The sequence below is a fragment of the Eretmochelys imbricata genome, chromosome 7, assembly GCF_965152235.1.
Source record: "Eretmochelys imbricata isolate rEreImb1 chromosome 7, rEreImb1.hap1, whole genome shotgun sequence".
NCBI classification, from domain to species: Eukaryota; Metazoa; Chordata; order Testudines; family Cheloniidae; genus Eretmochelys; species Eretmochelys imbricata.
Window position 1 is genome coordinate 34,040,540 of NC_135578.1, and position 23,845 is coordinate 34,064,384.

Below are 23,845 nucleotides of genomic sequence, written 5' to 3' on the forward strand. Positions count from 1 at the left end.
CAGGAATCCGGGAGCGGGCTCGGGGCTGGGCAGTACCGGGACTCTGCCGGGCATGGCTGTGCCGGGGAGCTGAGAGCCACTGACCCGCAGGTAGGGGACCAGCCGTCCCGGGCGCGCTCGGGCAGAGGGGACCCGCCCCTGGCACCGAACCTGGGGCAGGGAGCTGGGGCCGGGCAGGCGGAACTTTCTGCCCCCTCCCGGGCTGGACGTTTGCGCTCCTCGGGTGTCCCGGGAGTGGAGCCTTCACTGCGCGTAGGGCAGGGAGCGGGTCGGGTTAGGTCTGGGGCTGGGAGCCCTGGGGGCGCTGCGCCTGCGGGGGGGGGGGGGCGCAACAGGGGGGTAAAAGTCCCCGCAGCTGCAGGGGGCGTGTGTGCGTGAGGGAGGGGCTGGGTGTGAGGGCTGGGACTGTGGGGGTGTGTGTGTGTGTGAGGGCTGGGTGTGTGTGTGGGAGTTGTATATGGGGGAATGTATATGGGCTGTATATAGCTGGCATTTGCAGATAGGGTGTGTTTATGAGGTGTATATAGGTGGGGTTCCATAGGAGGTGTGTATAGGTGTTGTGTGTTTCTATAGGCAGGGGTTGTATTTGGGACGTGCATGCAGGGGGATGTGTATCGGCGGGGTTTGTACACAGGGTGTATGTGTGTAGGTGGCGGTTGTATAGAGGGCGTGCTGAAAGTTTCCCTTGCTCCGGGCTCGGGCTGGGGGCGGTTTGGCGGGGCGCTGGAGCCTGGGATCTGCTCTGGGGAGCTTTGCTGAGTGGCCATGCAGCCGCGGTGGTGGAGCTGTCCCGAGCCCCCCTCTCCCGATGGGTGGGGACCCCCGCACTGGACCCACTCCAGCCGCCTGTGGAATGTGGTGGTTGGAAAGAGTGACTAATTCAAACCAGGCGTCGCCAGTGGCAGGCCTGGGAGAGGCGCCCCGGGGTGTGTGTGTGCAGGGGTGGGGGGCGAACTGTGTCGCTGCTCAAGTCGGGGAGCAAAGCGCCCCCCAATCTTGTAACGTGCGTCCGCCCCACCCTATGCTGGAGCGCATGGTGCCCTCTGGGGAGCTGCGAGCCGGGCTGGGGAACTCGCGCAGCTGCAGGGTAGGGAAGCCTGCAGGGCGCTGAGGAGCCCCACGCCTGTGGTTTCTGGGCGCTGCGGGCTGGTGGGTGGCTCGGGCGCTGCGCTTAGTGGCGCTCAGGGTGTGGCACCTTCTCCGCCAGTTTGGAGGCGGCAGCGCTGTGGTGCCTCGGCGCAGCCCGTGGGGCCGTCACAACCCCTTTCTAGACACTGACCCAGCCCTTGATTGAAGGGCCAGTCCCTTTGTTCCTCACTCACAGGGAGAGAAGGGCCCGGAGCCCCCCTCCCGTTCTGCGGCTCCGGGCCTGGCAGCCTGTTTCGGGCTCCACTCCTACAAACGTTTATTTGACTGTTGTTGCCACTCAAGATTAACTCCATGTTTCCTGTGGCAAAGGGCCCAGAATGGCTGGTAGCAGGCTCCAAGTTCAGTTCACAGGGACCTGTTTTTTGTGCAGAGAGACCCTTGTATCTGGAAGTCAGAGATCAGTTTGTACTTGGGCTGGGAAACTGGAGATGAGTGGGGCCCAAAGGCCTGGAGAGATGGACAGACTGAAGTGGAGGCATCAGACAGACAGAAGGACTGATGTGTGAGTGTTAGATGGAGAACTCTGTGCAGGGCAGCCAGGAGTTCAGGGGTTGGTGCTGTGGTCCCTGTGGGTTGTCAGCTGGGTTGCCTAAGCACCAAGTGATGATTTGCGTTTCAGCTGTCACTCGCTATGGGGAGGGCTTGTGGGGAGCCTTCTCTTCGCTGGAGGTAGCATTCCCTGGAGAGCGAGGTTACGGGCTGGAATTCTCTGGCCTGTCCTACTGAGGTCAGATTAGATGAGCAGTATGGCACCTGCGGGTTTGGAAACCTAGGAGTCTATAATATGACAAGCTCTTCTTGAGGCTTTTGAAGCTTGGGGAGATGTAACTTCAGTCTTGGGAACACTGGTGTATTTGGGAGGGGCCTACTGGATTAGAGTCAGGCTGGGAGCCAGGACTCTTGGGTTCTTTCCCCAGCCCTGGGTGGGAAGTGGAGTCTAATGGGTTAGAGCAGGGGGTCTGGGAGTAGGACACCTGGTTTCTATTCTCAGCGTGGGAGGGGACTGGTATCTACTGGTTAGAGCATGCGTCTGAGAGTCTGAACTCCTTGGTTCTATTCGAAAATATATCAACTGCTTTGGCCCTTGTTAAAATGACAGTTCTGCACTAGCTCACAAATGTGGCTTGGTCGTAGTCAGAAAGCACCGTTAGGCCTGTGAGTGCCAGGGGCTAGAGAGCTGTTATTTTTATTACAGGCACTGGGGATGTTTTTCCAGAGGACACTAATTAGTAAGTTGGTACTGAGCTGGGGTCTAGGGGCACGGAAGGGACAAGCAGACAGTTCCCCCATGGTGGTTGCCTGAGAGAAGGGAGCACTGAGAGAGGTGAAGAGAGAGCAGTGGGGCAGAGTCAGTGACAGAGAGGGGCTGTTGCAGAGAAGCTTGACTTGTGGCCTAGAGCTCCCAAGGCAGTTCTCTGAGCAGCTCGGGGTCCCTCTTCCAGCCGGGTATCCCAGGGTATCCCACACCCTGTAATTGGAGCTGGCCTGTTTGGTGCGGTCTTATGACACTGAGGCAGTTTGCAAAGAGTGTCAGGAGGCCTGTGAGCTGTACAGGGTTTGTGTGTGTGCGTGTGTGGGGGAAGGAGGGGCGAGGCTGTTAGAAGTTACAATATGTTTCCATGATCCCCTTGCAGCTCTTTTGTGCCTTGGCCTATTATTAGGCAATACACTTATTTGCAGAGGGACTTGGGTAGCTACATATATAATCTTGTGCTTGGTGTTTGCAAGAGTCAAGGCGGCTTAACTGTCCCTGCACCCCCTGGAAGTGTGTGGCAAACTGATGGGGGTGGGGGGCAGTGTGTGTTTCCCCCAGCTGGCATGAGACCATCTCCTGGCCCTTCGGAGAGGGCTGCCGTTCCATCCACTCTGACTTCCTTCTTCCCCTCCTTCAAAGAGCAGGGATTCCTGCAGGGGAAGATGCAGAGCACAAGGGGAAGCGTATGCAGTCGGAGAATGGATCACCACCCAGGGATCATTCCTCAGCTGCTTTCTCTGTGACGGTAGCATTGCCCCTGCCTGTCTGCCTTGTGCACCCCAGTGCACGGGCTTCAATGAGGAGACTAGACTGGATACCCCAGTGAAGGGCCAGGACCACGTCCTGTCTGTGTTTGGAATGGAAACTTGTCTGTAAATCCTCTCTCCTTCTGACAAAGAGCCCATGGATTGTCTAGATCAGGAGTGGGCAAAGTACGGCCTGGGGGGCCGGATCCGGCCTGCCAGCTGTTTTAAGCCAGCCCTCGAGCTCCCACTGGGGAGCGGAGTCTGGGGCTTTCCCCACTCCGGCACTCCAGCTGGGGAGCAGGGTCGGGGGTGCTTCATGCAGCTCCTGGAAGCCGCAGCATGGCCCTGCTCCAGCTCCTACATGTAGGGGCAGCCAGGGGGCTCTGCTCTGCAGAGTGCCCCCTGCCCCAAGCGCCACCCCCGCAGCTCCCATTGGCAGGGAACTGCGACCAATGGGAGCTGAAGTGGTGGCACCTGTTGATGGGGCAGCACGCAGAGCCGCCTGTCTGCAGCTCTGCGTAGGACCCAGAGGGGGGACATGGCCACTGCTTCCAGGAGCCACTTGAGGTAAGCGGCACCCCGAGTCTGGACCCCTGAGTCCCTCCCCACTCCCCAAGCCCCTGCCCCAACTCTGATCCCCCCTCCCACCCTCTGAACCCCTTGATCCCAGCCCGGTGCACCCTCCTGCACCCCAAACCCCTCATCCCCAGCCCTACCCCAGGCCCTACACCCCTTCCTGCACCCCAACCTCCTGCCCTAGCCCTGATCCCTTTCTTGCCCTCCAAACCCCTCAGTCCCAGCTGGAAGCACTCTCCTACACCCCAAACTCCTCATCCCCAGCCCTACCTCAGAGCCCACACCATGAGCTGGAGCCCTCATCCCCTGTCCTGCACCCTACTCCCCAGCCCAGAGCCCCCTCCCACACCCTGAACTCCTCATTTCTGGCCCCACCCCGAAGCCTGCACCCCCAACCAGAGACCTCACCCCAACCCCAATCTTATGAGCATTCATGGCCCGCCATACAATTTCTATTCCCAGATGTGGCCCTCAGGCCAAAAAGTTTGCCCACCCCTGGTCTAGATGCATGTTGGAACCGTCTGGATGACACAATTGGGCTTTTTGGTCCATTCACAGGGATCTTCCCCACCTCTCCAGGCGAGGCTGTGGTGGTGGGGGTTGTGTGTATGGGGAGTTGTGCTAGACCAGGGGTGGGCAAAATTTGTGGCCCGAGGGCCACATTTAGGTATGGAAATTGTATGGCGGGCCATGAATGCTCACAAAATTGGGGTTGGGGTACAGGAGGGGGTGAGGGCTCTGGCTGGGGGTGTGGGCTCTGGGGTGGGGCCAGAAAAGAGGAGTTCAGGGTGCGGGAGGGTGCTCTGGGCTGGGGCTGGGAGTTGGGGTGCGGGGGGGTGAGGGCTCTGGCTGCAGGTGTGGGCTCTGGGGTGGTGCTGTGGGTGAGGGATTTGGGGTGTAGGAGCGTGCTCCAGGCTGGGACTGAGGGGTTCAGAAGGCGGGAGGGGGATCAGGGCTAGGGCTGGGACACTGGGTGTGTGTGTGTGTGTGTGTGAAGGCTCTGGCTGGGGGTGAGGGCTCTGGAGTGGGGCCAGAAATGAGGAGTTCAGGGTGTGAGTGGGGGCTCTGGGCTGGGTGTGGGGGAGGTGAGGACTCCGGCTGGGGCTACAGGCTCTGGGGTAGGGCTGGGGATGAGGAGCTTGGGATGTAGGAGGATGCTCTGGGCTGGGACCGAGGGGTTTGGAGGGCAGGAGGGGATCAGGGCTGAGGCAGGGGGTTGGGGCATGGGAGGGGGTCAGGGATGCAGGCTCCAGGTGGCTCTTCCTTCAAGCAGCTCCTTGAAGCAGAGGCATGTCCCCCGCTCCAGCTCCTATACGGAGGTGTGGCCAGGTGGTTCTGTGCACTGCCCCATACGCAGGCGCCACCCCTGCAGCTCCCATTGGCCGCAATTCCTGGCCAGTGGGAGCTGCGGGGGCGGTGCCTGCGGATGGGGCAATGCGCGGAGCCCCCTGGCTGACCCTAAACATAGGAGTCGGAGGGCGACATGGCACTGCTTCCAGGAGCTGCGGCATGTGCGTGCAGAACAGCCCCCAACCCCGCTCCCCAGCTGGAGCGCGGGGAGTGGGGCAAGCCCCAGACCCTGCTCCCCAGCGGGAGCTAGAGGGCCGGATTAAATCAGCTGGCTAGATGTGGGCTGCGGGGCATAGTTTGCCCACCCCTGTGCTAGATGATGGCATAGGTGCTGGAACTAGGTGGGCCCCCCCTGGATTGAAGTGGTTTCCATATACACAGGATTTACAGTTTGGTTTAGTGGCTCTCAGGACCCCCACTATACAAATTGTTCCAGCACCCCTTGACAATGGACTCTTTGTTCTGAGGGCAGCAGTCTGGGTGCCCAGGCTGCTGTACGGCGGGTAAGAAATACCAGGGATCTGCCTAGTGGGCACAAAGGCAGGATGATGTGTCATGGGACAGACTCTGGAAGCTGCCTGGCTTTCACAGCTCATGGAAATGGGGGACAGGACTTGGTGAGAGGTAATTCAGGGGCCCTTCCAAGCAGACTTACCAGTGTGAGAGATAGAGGAGACAGGGTGGAGTGTGGAGCACACGAGGGGGCATAGGAGGAGCCAGGTGTCCTCTCTCATCACCCCTTGCTCCCTCTCTGGTTCTGGGAACTTGGGTGTGACAGGCAGAGGCTGCAGCTCCAGTGCAATACGAATATGAAGCAGCAAGGATCTCTCTGCGTGGGCCTGCCCCAGTGTTGTAACACGGTTAGGTAAATAGCTGGGTGCTGTGGGAAGCGCCAGCCCCAGGAGCGATTACTATGGTTTCTGCAGCACCCATAAACTCACGGGGTGTTACACAGATGAATGAAATATAGGCCCGTTCCCTGCCCTGGAGAGCTCGCCATCAAAACGTGAGACAAGCTGCAACAAGTGAGAGCAACAAAGTGTGTGTGTATGTGTGTGTATATGGGTCTAGCCAGGTTCTTATCTAGGCACCTATCCCCACAGCATGGGTGTGTGTCAGCCTGTCTAAGTTCTTATATAAATGACTATTGCAGTAATGTGTGTGTGTGAGGAGTGGCGAGTTGGTGGTGTTTGTGGGTGGGGTGTTGGCAATGGTATTGGGGGGGTGGGGAGTGGATTTGGAGGTGTGTGCATTTGTGGAGCCTAGTGGTGGTGGTGTGCGTAAGGATTTGCAGTGTGTTTTTACTAAGGATTCAGGGTTTGGGGTGTGTGTGTAGGGGTTTGGGGTGGGGTGGGAGGTGTATCGGGGCTTGCGTGGAACCTCTTTCTTATGGAGGATGGTAACCAAGAGGCAAAGGGGAAGCTGAGGCCAAGCAAGGCCTTAGCCAGTAGTCACTCTCTGTGGCCAGCAGACAGCAGGAATTCTGGATAGTGCACCCTCCCCCGATTCCCACCCTGCCGGCTGTTTAGAGTGACTCTGCCCTGTTTGCAGCCACCAGAACTGTCAGCCTGCCCCAGCAACCTGTGCTCTGGGCCCCTCTGTGAAATGAGAAGTTGGCTGCATTGGCACAGGCCTGCGGGCGTGATGCACTCGATGTTTGCGCACAGGGTAGAGTCTCCCTCTGACCCTTTCCTGCTGCCGGGGGATCCCTTCTCTTTGGATAGCGAGTGGCTGGTCTCCTGTTGCAACCCCTCCATTGTGCCCTCACTTCCCCATTCTCTTTGGATGCAGAAAAGTTTTCCAACACTAGGCAGACTATTTCCCCCCACAAAGAGAGAAGTGCCCTTAGAGACTTCCCTGTTCCCTGTCCCTGTAGCATCTGGGCTACACTGTATTTATCCTCTCACACCCTTGCTGTTATCCTCATTGGGCAGGTGGGAACCAAGGCCCAGAGAGAGGCACTTGGCCAAGGTCCCACAGCAAGCCTGTTGTGGCGCAGAGATTTGAGCCCACTTCTCCCAAGGCCCAGGCTCCACGCCCTTCTCCACTGGTCCAGCCCTCCTCTCCAGAGACTCCATGGAGCCCACTATTGTTTTTACATGGCAGGTGCTCAGATACTAGGGTGATGGGCAGCAGCCTAAAACCCACAGAGAGTGAGAGTGAGCTGTGTGGGGATGCCTGGATGGATGGATAGATGGAGGAGGGTGTAATGGGGATAGAGAGCTAGAGGGGCACGTAAGGAGGCTGGATGGTGGGTCACTATGGTGATAGAAAATCAGAGGTTGCCTTGTGATTCAGATGCTGATGTGGCTGAAGCCAATGTGCCTGGCTGGGTCAGTCACTGGATTTCGAAGGCAGTCATGTGACTTTCTGGTGTTGTTTAACTCGCCAGGGACATGGCGCTGTCCCAGGGGCTCTGGTGAGAACTGCTGCTCTGCCTCCCGCACAACCCACCCCCTTTGGCTCTCCGCACTAGTCGGAAACAGCCGTGTGTCCCGGGGGAACACAGGCGCCCACTTGTTCACAGAGGCCGAGAGCAAAGCGGCCCGTTGTTCTCGGCCCTGCACCCCTCGCGGTCACACCCGAAGACGGATGTGTGAAATCTGCAGGGCGCTAGGCAAAGAGCACAGAAGGACTTTCGCATGCGCCACGGAGCGGCTGGGCGGGAGCGGACCCCACAATAGCCTGCCAACATCGGTGGGCAGCAGAGCTAGACATGTCTCACTGGCAACGGTGGGTGCTCCCTCCTCTGCTTGCCCCCATGTGGGGCGCGTCCACAGGTGCAGTGCGGAATCATCCCAGGCTCCTTCCGCGACACCAGAACAGCTTCTGCAGCACCCTCCTTTGCCCTTGTCCTGTCTTCCTCCTCATTCCTGGGCTCGTACTTTGTTTCCCTTCTTGTGCCCATGTCTGTTTGTGCGTCAGTCTGTGCGTGTGCACATGTGGGTGTGCGCGTGTATGCATGTCTCTGTGGGTGGGCGGGTGGGCGTGCGCACACGTGTACATCTGTGTGGGTGCATGTGCCTACCCCTCACTGTATGTGCGTCTGTGTGTGGGTGCATACTTCTGTCTCTGTCTGGGTGTGTGCATGCATGTACATCTGTATGTGTGCGCGCGTGTACATCTATCTCTGGGGGGGTGTGCAGGCGTCCCTCGGTCTGCGTGGGTGTGCACACGCACATCTGTCTGTGCACGTGTGTGCGCCTGTCTGGGGATGCGTGTGTGCATGCATGTGTGCGTGTGTGCCCACGTGCACACCCTAGTGCATGGGTGTGATGGGATGTAACCACCCATGCTGTAGCTGGAGGAACACTCTGGGGAATCTCCTGAGAACTGGCTGCAGCGGCTACAGGAGTCGTTTGTCTGTGTTTGCTGCCATGTACAATTAAGCCGGTATGAAGCAGAGCGACTCTGCCAGAGGGAGTGGCATCCTGAGCTGGGCTAACTCCAGTCCCCACAGATCAAACAGGCTGTGGGGGAAGGGTGTCAAGAACAGGACCCTGGGTGTGTGGGCTGGCGGGGCAGCGGGACAGTGTTCTAGCACAGGCTGTGTTACTGCAGCCGGCCTTGCTAACAGGAGCCTGGGAGGGTCGCTGGCCACCTGCCTCCCCGTGTTTCCTTGCTTAGGGCAGCCATGTGGTGTCGCACCCCTTGCTCTGCAGAGCCTGTAGGTTCAGTTGGCTGAGGGGCGAGCAATTCCCCCGGAACCCTGGCAGCGCTGGCAGAGACTCAGCCTGAAGGGACTGCAAGAGAGGACTTAGGGGAGCAGGAATCTCCCCAAGTGAGTTTTTGAGCCTTTATCTTTCCCCAGCCGAGAGGCTGCAGAGTGGGAGCTATTGGAGTGGGTGGTTGGATGCTGCGTGTGTGCGGTGGCCCAGTGGTTGGTTGGTAGCTGCCTGGCGCTTATGTGGATAGCCCAACAAGTGTCCTGCTGCCACAGGGGTGTAGCATGGAGGCTTCTGCATTCGCGGCACGAGCATAGGAAGAGTGAAAACCACAGAGCCTTGTTCTAAAGGTCTCAAGCTGTATAGAACATGGTTTAACATGGGTGCTGTGCTAGAGCAGAGGGGATGCATTTGTGGTTTGGTGCTGAACTTGGAGTCTGCCTCACTCACCCTGTGAAATCTCTGCTCGGGCTCCACTGAGGCTGTCTGACTGTGTGCTGGCCATGGATTTTCCGAGATTAGCTGCCACTGCAGCCCCAGCTTCGCTCAGCAGATCTCTTCCCTTTGTGTCCTGAGTGGAGGTTTGGGATTGTGTCAGCCCGTCGTCTCTGTGCACACAACAGTAACTGACAGTCTCCAGTGGGTCTAAGGGGATTAGTGCTCTTGCCGCCCTGTGCCTTCCCTACGCTCTGTGTGTCCTAGACACCTAACTGTCTCTGGTCTGCCTCCAGTCTCTGTCCTCCCTCTCCTGGAGATGGTTTGGATGGTGATGGCAGCTGGAGCTCCGGAGGTGGCTGCCCGGGACCCTTCCTGATTGCAGATTGGAGGCTGGAGGTGCTGACCGGTGGCCTGGGATCATAGATTATCCCCTGGTCTGGGAGAAGTGTGCGGCTCTCCTCTTTCTTGAGGCCTGGGGATGATTATCTCAGTGTGTTTGGAGCGAATTGGTATAATGACCTGGCTGTGCAGCAGGCAGGGTTTCAGCCCGTGGAGGTGCTGAGGAGAGGACGTTAAGGATCACTGATGTCTGGAGGAAACCCCCGAAGCACAGATTACGTGGGCCTGGCAGCAGCCTCTCTTGTTTGCCATCAGCCAGCTGTGAAACCAGCTCTTTGCACATGTAACAAACCGATGCAGAGGGATCATGTCAGCCAGCTGGGAAATGCAGCTGCCTCTGGGGCAGGGTGGGGCAGGTGTCTGGGCGCGCACAGCAGCTTCGCCACAAGCTGCTCCCTCTTTCCAAACGCCTGGAGATGGGGGAGGAATGAAGGCTGCTGTGACCTGGAGTGGAACTGGCCCTGGAGCTGACACCCGAGTGCAAGAAAAGAGAAATGTAGAGGCCGGGCTAGGCTGAGCCTTGTGTGTGCGCCACTGGGTGAGCACAGAGTGGGACCGTGCAGTCTGCACTCCCCGAGCCATCTCAGACCCAGCTTTGCAATACGGGGAGGAATAATGTCCTGGGTGGGGGGTGCCACCCGTCCCAACTTGGGGCTGCCTGGGCCATCAAGCCCTGCAGGAAGGTCCCAGCTTCTTCCATGTTCTGGGCTATGATGCCACAGCAGGGATGACAGGTTAGTCTTCCTAGGCCCAGAGCTTCCTAGCTTTGCTCCCTGCCTCTGCTTCTCCCTGTTGGAATCAATACCAGGAGACACAAGGATAAGTCCCCTGCTCCTGCCTTTCAAGTTCTGTTCTGGCCACTTTAGAATCTAGAGGTAAGGAGTCCTGTGCTTCAGGCCTGTCCTTTGCCATACGGAAGGAATCCCCAGGGATCTTCCTGGCCCTAACAGGGAACCATCAAGAACTCCAGCTGCCCTGCTGTCCCTGTGCCTGGCCGCTGGGGCAGAGACCCTTTCCCTGGGGACAAGGGATCACAATCCCTGTGCAGCCAGTTTTCTCTCTGCTTGAAGTCGGAGGCTAAAACAGACACAGAGTCGCTGAAGCATTTTCCTGCCTTTAGCCTCCCCTTGCTGAAGGTTTCTTCTGTAGGATGTGTATTGTGGAGGCACCTTGGAGCCCTAGTCGTAAGCCAGGGCCCACTGCGCTAACTGCTGGACAAACACAGACCAAAAGAATGGTCCCTGCCTCCGAGAGCTCACAGCCTAAGTATAAGACAGGGGACGAGCGGTGGATGCAGACAGACCAAGAGGGGAACACAAGGAAACGGGGTGGGTCAGCATGATAGGCAATGGTCTCAGCACTCCAGCTGCCTGGCTGCTGCTTGTCCCCGGAGGACGGGACACTGGGGGTTTCTGTGGAATCTGAACATTCACAGCCCCGTGTGGAAATAAAGACAGTCACTTGTGAGATTCTCCAGGGGTTGGGACTTGTGGGAGGAAGAGCTGAAATGTCCGACGTGCACAACAGCCCAAGGAGGCAGGGCTGGAGGCCAGGGTTAGGAGCTGAGCCTTTGTCACCTTTCCAGTGAGGCAGAGGGACTGCAGCATGCCCAGGTGCATCTATGTGGGTAGGGGAGCTACGGCTGGAGGGACAGAGACTGTACCTTTGCAAAGCCCCAGCAAGACTAGGGAGGGATTTTTGTTTCACAGCTGCTGTGCGTACTGTTCGCCTAGGGGAGGAATAATGCTCTCCTCCCGGAGTATGAGTTTGCCCAGCGAAAGACCTGTGTGCAGGGCAGATGCATCTAAAAATATCAAGAAATTAAACACGTGGTGAACCTGAGAATAGCACCAGCAGCTTGGTGACTACATGGCTGGCATTGCTGTGCAGGATGCCTGCGGGGTTTCCCCTTGCCAGGCTGGAGGGGCAAGTGCTCTTGCGCTCACTGGAAACCTTCCCCTCTTGCAGCTTGGCCGTTGCCGGGTCTGTGGTGGAACTGACATGTATTGAGTGCCTTAGTTGGATACTTCTCCATCACTTGTTTCATGGTGAATAGGGCTGTGAACTCTCAGGTGTTGGTGCTACAAGTATTACCATGGCCTAAGGCCTTCTCCACACCAGGTTCCCTTGGGGAAATCTCCGGTGGGCCCTGCTGGGGGCACAGGGAACCCCCAACCTTTTCCCTGCCATGTTGTCTATAGCTGCCATGGCCGGGATAAGATGCCATGATGTGGAGGTGCCCTGCCCCCCAAGGGCTCCCAGAGCTGCAGCACCAGGCTTAGCGTAATGCTGGGAGATCACCCCACAGAGCGGAGTGCAAGGGCATGGCCTAAAGGGAGGGGAAGACAGCAGCTGTGGGATGGGGCTGGGAGGTAGTGTGTGGTGGGGGAGAGAGGAGGGTTAGGCACACAAAGACCATTGGGGCCTTTCCTTCAAGTGGGCAGAACAAGCTGGCTATGTGATTCTTTCTCTGCTTTGGTCTCAGATGGGCTGGACTTTGGGCCCTGTGCTGGCTGGCATCTGGGACTGAAAGGCTCAAGAGGGCTGGCTGAGATTTCTGGCCTCTCCCTCCATTCATAGCAGCCCTGGTGCATGCTGAGTCACTTCGGAGGCCTCCACACCCACCCCATAGGCCTCTCTCCTGAGCCACCTGAGAGGAACAAACCAGTTTGTTCTCCACTTTACTGCAGTTTTCCAAATTACTCAGAAACCAAACAAGTGGAGTGGTTCCAGCCTGTGTGACCCTGTGTGGCACAGACATTGCCTCTCAGGTCCGGGCACCCTGCATGAACCTGCAGGAGAGCAGAGCCACCAGGTTGCTTAGTGAGAGCCTTTCTGGGGCTGGTCAGAACTCCAGTAGGAAGCTTGTGCCAGATCTGAGTGCCTTACAGTGCAGACCACCAAAGTCTGTGAACAGCTGTGCAGCTGCCCGGGAGTAAGGTGCTGCACAGCGGAAGGGTGACAGAATGGGATGACGTATAGCGATTGAGGCACAGGTGGGTGTGCACACGCCTTGCCAGTGCACAGGTGTGTGCAGGTGAGTGCGTGTGCATACACCATTCTTGTTACAAAGGGAGCCTGACACATAATTGTGTGTGACCCACTAAAATTGTTTTTATTTACTATTTTCCTGCAACAATGCTATGGATTTGCAAAGACAACCCACCTCCCCAGGTGTTTGAGATGCTGGAGGACTCAACCAGTTTGAGTTTTAAGTCGGGGAGGTGGATCCAGTGTGGGTTTAACCTGCCTGACAACATCCCATTAACTTTTCTTTAAAATATTGTTTTAAAAATGTGTAAATGCTGGAATGGCCAGTGGTGCCATTGTTCCCCCTGCCCTAGGCTGTCCTTCTCCTGACTTGGGAGTGCATTGAAAGTACATCTGGACTGGAGACCTAGGAACTAGTCTGGGGAGCTGGGAGGGGCTCAGGTTTAAGCAGCTGCCTTTAGAAAGCTGTCCAGTGGCTCTGAATATTACCTGTGATGCTTCCAGACTCAGCTGGCCAGTGCCCCTGGCAGGCAAGGGGGGTGTGGCAGTTAAAGGAGAGGGGCAATCAGGGTTACATTTGACAATGTGTTGCACAGCTGCTGCTATTCCTTGCCCTAGTGATGTTTTTGAACACTCCATGTTCAGATCTGTGTTCTTCAAGAGCAGCTGGGGGTGGTGGGTTTTGTTTTAAGCACAAATGCAGGTTAATGCCCCGACAGCTCTGTGCCTTGGTGACACAGACTGACTGCCGCTGGTGGCCATTTGGGAGCTGTGGACTTACAAGGAAACACTTTGGGTCCGATTCTCTGCAGCTTGGGCAGTTTCCACCAATGCAAAGTTCTGCCAGCCCTGCAGATGGCAACAGGAGACTGGCCTATCCGGCCTGTGGTATCTAGGGCTCTGAGCTGGAGAGATGCTGAGCCTTGGCCTCTCCAGCGGAGTTCAGCGGGAGGGAGGAGTGCTCAGTGGATTTCATGACTGAGTGCAGTGTCCCAGGGGGCTGCACGCTGGGACAACTGGTTGGGGGCAGGACATAGCAGTGCCCAACATCATGGATCTGGGAGCAGATTCTGTGGTAGCCAATCTCCCTTCACATTGTTGTTAACATTATTGCCTCTCTTCGGATTTTAAACGAAACGTTTGGACTGCCTTTGGCTCACTCAATTCCACAATCTCCTTTAGATTTGCATCTTGGCAGTTCTCCTGGTGGGAAGTGTCTACTTTAGCCTTGCATACTCCCCAGGCAGCCCCTAGCACCAGATCTCCAGCTTCATGGTTGCTTCCATTGATTTCTGAGCTCTGCAGCAACCGCTCATAGATTTTAAAGCCAGAAAGGGCTGTGGTCTGTAGGTTGCACCCCGCTCCGGGGCACATTCCCTGAATTATGTTATGCTTCTGGTTGCAATTTTGGTTCCTGAATTCAGACGCCTTTGATTCTGCAAGAGCTGACACATCACTGAGCACTCGGTCCCTCGCAGGCTTGGGTCCCTTGTAGGCTTCCAGCCTGGGGCCTGTGCTTGCTGGAAATGGGAAAGTTTCTTTGCCTTGCTAGCTAGGGAAGAGGAAAGGTGGGGCAGCTTGCGTGGGTGTTGCCGACAAACACCAACCAGGCAGAACTAGCAGAGGCACAGCGCCCCCTGGTGGTGACAGTCCCATAGGCGGCCCGGCCCAAGCAACCCCCCCCCCAACTTGTTACATCAAGTCTCTTTCCTCATCCCTAGTTAACCCCTTCCTGCTCAGCAAAGCCTCTGACCAAAGAATGGTTTTGTAGACCATGGTGGTGGGGGTGTCCAGCTATTCCCATTGGCCTGATTAGGAACAATTCATTCAAAAAAACCTTTTCTTTTACTGAGCTCATTGGTGCTGGCCATGAACCACAATCCCTGCTCCTGACCCGGGCTCTCACGTTCTCTGACATGTGCCATTCTTCACATACTGCACTCTGTGCTGGGAAGCTCTGGCTGCAGTGTGGTGCACAAATGCATGGCATGCAGGCACGGGCTGGTCTCAGGAATTTGGGGTGAGGTTCTGTGGGCATAGTTAAAGCCTCCAGAAAACCTTAACTTTGTATTTCCTGCCTATCCAAGTGTTGGGGTTTGTTTAAAGTTTCACTGTGATACACATCTCCTGGCTTTGCATCTCTCTCTCTTTTTTTTTTAAACACCTCTGTGTTCTTTTACCGTGAAATCCATTAAAGTCAAAGGCAAAACTCCCATTGATTTCAGTGGGGCCAGGATTTCCCTCTCAAAGTTTATTTTGACTTTATGAACATTTATCAATTTTAAAGAATACTATTTAGCTCTTATGTACAGCTTTTCAAATCATTCCCCATTGAAGCAATTAAAAAACTGGCAATCAAACCTCAGTGACTTCTATGTTGGATTGTTTTCTGTAACAGCATGAGTAGTTCAGATACCAGTGTCTTTTTTTTGTTAGATCCTACAACTGTCTTACTGGGCTCACCCTAGAATGGACCAGAAAAAGCTAAATGTAAAAAACATGCAAACAGGTGGTTTATTAAGAACTCTTTGAATTCTCTGCTAGGCTGGGAAGTTGATACCGAAGGTCAGCAAGTGAAGAGAGGAATTCCTGGGGCGGTTCCAGCCAGGACCAAAGTCCCAACAAGGTCAGTCAAAGAGGATCAGCCCATTCATCCCTCAAAAAATAAAACATGCTTGATTCTTGCTCTCTCTGCTACACCTCCTGCAATATCCACGCTGAGTGAAATCCAGCCTGTGCAGAAGGCCAGCACTAAGCCTGTGCAAGCACTTACATCCCCATTGTCCAAGCCCTCTGCATAGGGATGATTCACTTCTGCAATTTATGCTTTACGGTTTAGGGGCCTGGAGACTGTGCTCAGCCCATGTCCATCCAGACTGTCAGCTTCCAAAGCTAAACTACAGAGATAAACACAAAGGCCCGTGACTGCTCTGTTCTAGCCCACTTGCTTTGACCCCTGGAGTTCAATGGGGCTGCACCCCAGTAACTGAAGACAGAGCCGGGCCCAAAGATTATAGCTTTGGCCTGTAAACTTTTCTGTCCATATTGTTTTAAGAATGGCCATTACTGGGTCAGACCAATGGTCCATCTAGTCCCTTTTCCTGTCTTCTGATAGTGGCCAATGCCAGATGCTTCAAAGGGAATGAACAGATCAGGGCAATTATCAAGTGATCCATCCCCTGTTTTCCAATCCTAGCATTTGGCAGTGAGAGGGTTAGGGACACCCAGAGCATGGGGTTATGCCCCTGACCACCTTGGCTAATAGCCATTGATGGACCTATCCTCCATAAACTTAACTCATTATTTTCTGAACTCAGTTCTAGTTTTGTTTCATTTAGATGGAGAAGGAAGAGGAAGAAACACGGGAGATCCTGCTCCCCAACTGGCAAGGAAGTGGCTCTCATGGTATCACCATTGACCAGACGGAAGATGGGGTCTTCGTGAAGCAGGTGGTGCAGACTTCCCCTGCTGCCAGAACTGTGAAGGAAGGTGAGTACAGCGCACCAGCTCAGGAGCAACACGTGTTGTTGTGGGAGGGTGGTGGGGTTGTGCTGGTTTATTATCACTTTGGGGAAAGAATGAGGATTATGCGAAATTCTGACTCCACTTCCCTTGTTCCTTTGCAACCCTTTTATCATAATTCTCTCTCTCTCTGCTGCTTCTGTAGCTTTAAGGCAGCTGGTTTTCCCTCCCTGCTCCCATGGAGACGGCTCCTCCTGCCTGGGGGTCCTAGTCCTGATTCTTTGCTGATGGAGACTCCTTTCTCTATCTTGCCCTGTCTCTTTGCCTCTTCCCTGAGGTGGAGGTTTTCCTGCCACTCAGCTTCTCTCTCCTTCCTGTGCTGTGCTGGTAGCACAGCCCATATATTATGTACATTACGGTAGCACCTAGATGCCCTGTGTGCTGCACAGATACACAGTGGGAGACAGGCTCTGCCCCAGTGAACTCACAGTCTAAACAGACACAGGGTAGAAGGGGAAACAGAGTTACCGAGGGTGGGAAGGGACTGCCCAAGGTCAGTGCCAGAGCTTGGAATAGAACCTAGGAGTCCTGGTTCCCAGTACTCCTTGCTCTAACCCGCCAGACCCCACAGTCCTTCTAGAGCCAGGGATAGAACCCAGGAGTCCTGACTTCCTGCACCCTCTGCTCAAACTGACTACATCCTACTGCCCTCCCAGAGATGGGAATAGAAGGCAGGAGTCCTGGCACCTAGTGCCCTTGCTCTAACCCACTAGACCTCCACTGCTTTCTCAGAGCTGGGAATAGAACCCAGGAGTCCTGGCTTCCAGTGCCCCTTGCTCTAACCCACTGGACCCTAGTGTTCTCTCAGAGCTAGGACTAGAACCAGGGGTCCTGTCTAGTGCCTTATACATTGGACAGTGCTGCCTCCACAGCATGTTTGGGGCCTGCTCCAAGGTGCTGACACTCCCTCCTTTCTTGCTGCAGAGCTGTCTCACTGACTCTCTATGCCTGGAGGCGGGATTCAGTCACTGATGGCTCCATGCGGTGCTGTGGGGGGCAAGGGGGAGCCCACAGAGACATGTGTGGTAACAGAGGTGTGTGTCTTTCCTCCAGCCACCCTGGGAATGAAACAGGGAATCAGCAGTATGGAGGCAGCAAGACCTTCCAGATTATCCCCTCTATGTTCCTGCCAGCAGATCACAGCCATTAGCTGAGTGCTGGAAAGCATTTGGCAAAGTTGCCCCTGCTTAGGCTGCAATGCTATTGAAGAGGCTTTTGATTAGTTTAATCAGCCCTATGTGTAACTGAATGAGATTTGTTTATTGCTTGGGCCCTGGATTGCCAGTGCCATCAGCTTGGCTTCACTCCTTTCTCTCTGCGCCTGTAGGGGATCAGATTGTGAGTGCCACCATCTATTTTGACAACCTGCAGTCCGGAGAGGTCACGCAGTTGCTGAACAGCATGGGCCACCACACGGTGGGGCTGCGGCTGCAGCGAAAGGGGGACAAGTCTCCATTGCCGGGACAGTCATGGTCACACGATGTGTTCTCACCCAGGAGCCCAGAAGTTGTTCTGGTGAGTGAGGGAGTGATGCAAGCTCCCGCGGGGAGGGAAAGCAGCCCAAACATTCCTTCAAACTACTCCATGTGGAGACTGGAGCAGATTTATTCTACTGCAGAACCCTGGTTGCCATCCCTTATGTCAGGAAATCCTCCAGACCAGAGAGGGCATTGCAGAAAGATACCCGATACCCCTGAGAGCCTGGAGTCAGCCACTGCAGAGATGGTCTGGGATGGGGACAGGCCAGGTATGCTGAGTCAGCATCTCTGTGGGGCAGCAGCTCCTATGAATGTAAAGCTGCCCGTAGAAAAGAGCAGCAGGGCCCAGGGTGACTTGACCTTCTGTCACAGCAGCCCCCCTGAAGGAAGGAGATGCAAATTGCAACCCTTCAGGAGGGAGTCAAGGCCAGTGATTATTTCATACTGCAGCACTAGCCAATCTCCCCCTTCTCCTTCAAATCTCTCTTTACGACGCTCTGGTGTTAACCAATGTCTCTTATTTCCAGAGTGGGGATGACGAAGAGTACAGGAGAATATACACAACGAAAATTAAACCACGTCTGAAGTCAGAAGATGCAGCAGAAGCTGAACACACAGAAAGCAGAACCATTACCGTCACCAAAAAGGTCACAGCTTATACCGTAGATGTCACTGGACATGAGGGAGCAAGAGAGATTGACATCAGCAGCCCAGAATTTAAAGTTAAGATTCCAAGCCATCAACTCACTCATATAACAACAACAGAAATTGAAAAAGAACCTGGGAAAACCGTGATCAAAATACCACAGGTGGATTTGTCTGGGAAAACAACCCGATCAACAGACTTCAGTATGGGGATCAGAGGTAGACCTAGTGGCATCTCATATTCTGGACCAACAGTTGAATCATCCACCAAAAGGTTGGACTTTGGTGCCCCTGACGTGCACGTGAGAGAGCCCAAGGTGGACACTGAGATAAATGTCTCAGGACCTCAAGTCACAGGCGCTCACCTGAGAACCCAGACAGACTTTAAACCAGCAGAAATCCAAGTTCCAGGTGTGGACGTTGTCAAATCAGTTAATGTTTCTGGCACTAGAGTCACAAGCCCAGACAGCAGCTTGCCCAGAATCGATGCAAACGGACAGCGGGGAAACCTGGATGCAAATATTCACATTACCGGCCCTAAATTAAATGGAAAAATGGGTGTTTCAGGTATAGATGTTAAAACTGAAGTTCCAGGAGGCAAACTGCCACAATTTGATATTTCAGGCTCCAAGATAAAAAGTGATATGGAAGGTCCCAAAGTTGATGTATCATTTTCAAAAATCAAGGGTCCTTCAGTTGATATTTCTGGCCCTAAGATTCAAAGTGATATCAAAGCTCCAAGGGTGGACATTCCTCTTTCGAGCATTGAAGGTGATATGCAGGACATTAAAGCTCCAGGAATTAACATTGAAAGCCCAGGAAAGATAAAAATGCCTGTAATGAAGATGCCTAAATTTGGCTTCTCACCTTCAGCTTCTGATACTGATGTTCGAGCACCACAGGCAGGTGTAGACGTTTCTGCGCCAAAGATACAGGCTCCTCACCTGGATATCACAGCTCCATCTGTTCATATGGAAGGTCCAAAGGAAAAACTGAAATTTACAGTGCCTTCAGTGGAAGGTGCTAAAGTTGCAAAGCCACATGTGGACATGGCTCTCAAAGGACTTCAGTTGAAGGGAGTGGTGGAAGTGTCCTCTCCAACACTAGAAGGTCCCAAAGTTGGTGTCAAGGATCCCAAGACTGATCTTGCGGCTCCTGATGTTGATATTCAAAGTGGTGAAGGAAAAATAAAATTGCCCTCAATGAAATTTCCTAAATTTACTGCATCAGGTTTCAAAGGGGAAGGCCCTGGTATGGGTGTGACGCTTCCTAAGGGGGAGGTTGCTATTGCAGGCCCCAAGGTAGACATTAGCACACCAGATATAGACATTGGAGGAGAATGGAAAGTCCCCAAATTTAGGAAGCCTGAATTAATTAGTCAGACACCAAAAATCACTATGTCAGATGTGGACCTGAGTCTGAAAGGCCCTAGCCTGAAGGGAGATGTGGGTATTTCAGGGCCAAGGATCGAAGGGGATCTGAAAGGACCCACTGTGGACATAAAAGGCCCCAAGCTAGATATAGATGCTCGTGACATTGACATCAAAGGGCCAGAAGGACACCTGAAAGGTCCCAAATTTAAGATGCCTGAAATGCACATAAAGACTCCTAAAATCTCCATGCCAGACATCGACTTGAATCTGAAGGATCCTAAACTGAAAGGAGATGTGGATGTTTCAGTGCCAAAGCTGGAAGGGGAGTTGAAAGCTCCTGGAATTGACATTAAAGGCCCCAAAGTGGACATTGATGCACCAGATGTGGATATTCACGGCCCAGATGGTAAAATGAAAATGCCTAAACTGAAAATGCCAAAATTCAGCGTGCCTGGGCTGAAAGGGGAAGGACCAGACGTGGATGTAACACTTCCAAAGGGGAAGGTGGATATTTCCAGTCCGAAGGTAGAAATTGATGCTCCAGGACTGGACATTGAAGGACCCAAGGGAGAACTAAAAGGTCCCAAATTTAAGATGCCTGAAATGCACATCAAGACACCAAAAATCTCCGTGCCAGATGTGGACATGAATCTAAATGCCCCCAAGCTGAAGGGAGATGGTGGTATTTCAGGGCCAAGGATCGAAGGGGATCTGAAAGGACCCACTGTGGACATTAAAGGCCCCAAACTAGACATTGAAGCTCCTGGCATTAACCTTGAAAGTCCTGAAGGTCAGTTGGAAGGGCCCAAGTTCTCAGTGCCTTCTTGGAAAATGTCACCATCAAAAGTATCCATGCCGGATGTGGATATAAATCTGAAAGGGCCTAAGCTGAAGGGAGACATGGATGTTTCTGAACCACAAATAGGAGGTGACTTGAAGGGACCTCAGATTGACATAAAAGGCCCCAAGCTAGATATAGATGCTCCTGACATTGACATCAAAGGGCCAGAAGGACACCTGAAAAGCCCCAAATTTAAGATGCCTGAAATGCACATCAAGACCCCTAAAATCTCCATGCCAGACATCGATTTGAATCTGAAGGGTCCTAAACTGAAGGGAGATGTGGATGTTTCTGTTCCAAAGAGACAAGGTGATTTGAAGGGGCCTGAGTTTGATATCAAAGGCCCCAAAGTTGACCTAGATGCACCAGATGTGGATCTTCATGGCCTAGAAGGTAAATTCAAAATGCCCAAGTTTGGAATCCCTGGGTTCAAAGGGGAGGGACCAGATGTGGATGTAAGCCTTCCGAAAGGGGAGATTGATCTCTCAGGTCCTAAAGTAGACATTGATGCTCCTGATTTGGATATTGAAGGACCAGAAGGAAAACTGAAAGGTCCCAAATTTAGGATGCCTGAAATGCACATCAAGGCACCCAAAATCTCCATGCCAGATGTTGATTTACACTTGAAAGGTTCTAAACTGAAGGGAGACGTGGATGTTGCTGTTCCAAAGACACAAGGTGATTTGAAAGGTCCTGAATTTGATCTTAAAGGCCCCAAAGTTGACATTGATGCACCAGATGTGGATATTCACGGCCCAGAGGGTAAACTCAAAATGCCTAAACTGAAAATGCCTAAATTTGGTGTACCTGGGCTGAAAGGGGAGGGACCAGATGTGGATATAGCACTTCCAAAGGGAGAGGTGGATATTTCTGGTCCCAAGATAGACATAGATGCTCCAGGTTTGAACATGGAAGGGCCTGAAGGACACCTGAAAGGTCCCAAACTTAAGATGCCTGAAATGCACATCAAGACCCCTAAAATCTCCATGCCTGACATCGACTTGAATCTGAAAGGCCCTAAACTGAAGGGAGATGTGGATGTTTCTGTTCCAAAGCTGGAAGGGGAATTGAAAGCTCCTGAAATTGATATCAGAGGCCCCAAAGTGGACATTGAAGCACCAGATGTGGATATTCACGGCCCAGATGGTAAACTGAAAATGCCTAAACTGAAAATGCCTAAATTTGGTGTACCTGGGCTGAAAGGGGAGAGACCAGACATGGATATAACATTTCCAAAAGGGGATGTGGGTATTTCCGGTCCCAAAGTGGACATTGATATCCCAAGTGTAGACATTGAAGGGCCAGAAGGTAAAGTGAAAGGTCCCAAGTTTAAACTACCTGAGCTAAATATTCAGACACCCAAAGTCTCCATGCCAGATGTGGACCTAGGTTTGAAGGCACCTAAATTGAAAGGAGATATGGATATCTCTGTTCCAAAGATGGAAGGTGATTTGAAAGGACCCAGCATTGGTGTTAAGGGGCCCCAAATTGATATTGAAGGTCCCCAAATGGATATTGACGTGCCTAACTTGGACTTGGAATGTCCAGAAGGCAAACTGAAAGGCCCCAAATTTAGGATGCCTAAAATGAATATCAAGGCCCCTAAAATCTCCATGCCAGATGTTGATCTGAATCTAAATGCACCTAAACTGAAAGGAGAGATGGATATTTCTGTTCCAAAGATGGGAGGTGATTTTAAAGGACCCAGCATTGACATTAAAGGCCCCAAAGTTGACGCTGATGTTCCTGATGTTGACCTTGAATGTCCAGAAGCCAAACTGAAAATGCCAAAAATGAAGTTTCCAAAGTTCGGCATGCCTGGATTCAAAGGACAGGGCTCTGACATGGATGTGAAACTCCCTAAGGGACAGGTGGATATTTGCGGTCCCAAAGTGGATATTGATGCTCCAGGTTTGGATATTGAAGGACCAGAAGGAAAAATAAAAGGTCCCAAATTTAAGATGCCTGAAATGCACATCAAGACTCCTAAAATCTCCATGCCAGATATTGACCTAAATTTGAAAGGTCCCAGACTAAAAGGAGACGTGGATGTTTCTATTCCAAAGCTAGAAGGTGATTTGAAAGGTCCTGATGTTGACATCAAAGCCCCCTCAATAGATATTAATGCACCAGATATTGAGCTGCAGGGTTCAGGTGGAAAACTGAAAATGCCCAAAATGAAGATGCCTCAATTTAATGTGTCAGGCCCTAAACTTGAAGGACCTGATATAGATGTACATGTGCCAAAGGGAGAGGTTGATATTTCAGCTCCCAAAGTAGATATAGAGGCTCCAGAGCTGGACATTGAAGGCCCAGAAGGCAAATGGAAAGGACCTAAATTTAAAATGCCTAAACTGAATATTAAAGCACCTAAAATCTCCATGCCAGATGTAGACCTGAATCTCAAGGCACCAAAAATGAAGGGGGAGATGGATGTTACTGTTCCAAAGATAGAAGGTGAATTGACAGGACCTGAAATTGATATTAAAGGGCCAAAATTAGACATTGAAGCACCTGATATGGATCTTGAGTGCCCTGAAGGAAAACTGAAAGGGCCCAAATTCTCAATGCCTTCTTGGAAAATGTCACCATCAAAAATATCCATGCCAGATGTGGACTTAAATCTGAAAGGGCCCAAACTGAAGGGAGACTTGAATGTTTCTGTCCCAAAGATAGAAGGTGACTTGAAGGGACCTGAGATTGATATGAAAGGCCCCAGATTGGACATTGATGCATCTGACATCAGCATTGACAGGCCAGAAGGAAAAATGAAAGGTCCCAAATTTAAAATGCCTGAAATGCACGTCAAGGCCCCAAAAATCTCTGTTCCTGATGTAGACCTGAATTTAAAAGCCCCTAAAATAAAAGGGGAAGCTGATATTTCCGCTCCTAAACTTTCAGGAGATTTGAAAGGTCCTGATTTGGATTTCAAAGGCCCTAAGGTTAATATTGATGCACCAGATGTGGATATTCATGGCCCAGAGGGTAAATTCAGAATGCCCAAATTCAAGATGCCCAAATTCAGCATGCCTGGGTTCAAAGGAGAGGGACCAGACGTGGATGTGAAGCTTCCAAAAGGGGAAATGGATATTTCTGGTCCCAAAATAGACATTGATGCTCCGGAGTTGGATATTGAAGGTCCTGAAGGAAGGCTGAAAGGTCCCAAATTCAAGATGCCGGAAATGCACATCAAGGCACCCAAAATCTCCATGCCAGACATTGATTTGAATGTGAAAGGTCCCAAAATGAAGGGAGATGTGGATGTTTCTGTTCCAAAGCTAGAAGGTGACTTGAAAGGTCCTGAATTTCATCTCCAAGGCCCCAAAGTTGACATTGAAGCACCAGATGTGGATGTTCACGGCCCAGAGGGTAAACTCAAAATGCCTAAATTCAAAATGCCCAAATTTGGTGTGCCTG

The 23,845-nt window shown here is 53.0% G+C and overlaps 1 protein-coding gene across 1 annotated transcript in view; it reads left to right on the top strand.

Moving 5' to 3' along the window:
• AHNAK (AHNAK nucleoprotein) overlaps positions 1 to 23,845 on the top strand; it is a 37,062-nt gene continuing 13,217 nt past the window's right edge. Inside the window, exons 1-7 of the mRNA XM_077821521.1 lie at positions 1 to 90; positions 15,114 to 15,195; positions 15,908 to 16,058; positions 17,419 to 17,606; positions 18,097 to 20,493; positions 20,536 to 21,874; positions 22,118 to 23,788. Coding sequence (XP_077677647.1) covers positions 15,908 to 16,058; positions 17,419 to 17,606; positions 18,097 to 20,493; positions 20,536 to 21,874; positions 22,118 to 23,788 — 5,746 coding nt within the window. The 5' untranslated portion in view covers positions 1 to 90; positions 15,114 to 15,195. The remainder of the gene's footprint in view (positions 91 to 15,113; positions 15,196 to 15,907; positions 16,059 to 17,418; positions 17,607 to 18,096; positions 20,494 to 20,535; positions 21,875 to 22,117; positions 23,789 to 23,845) is intronic.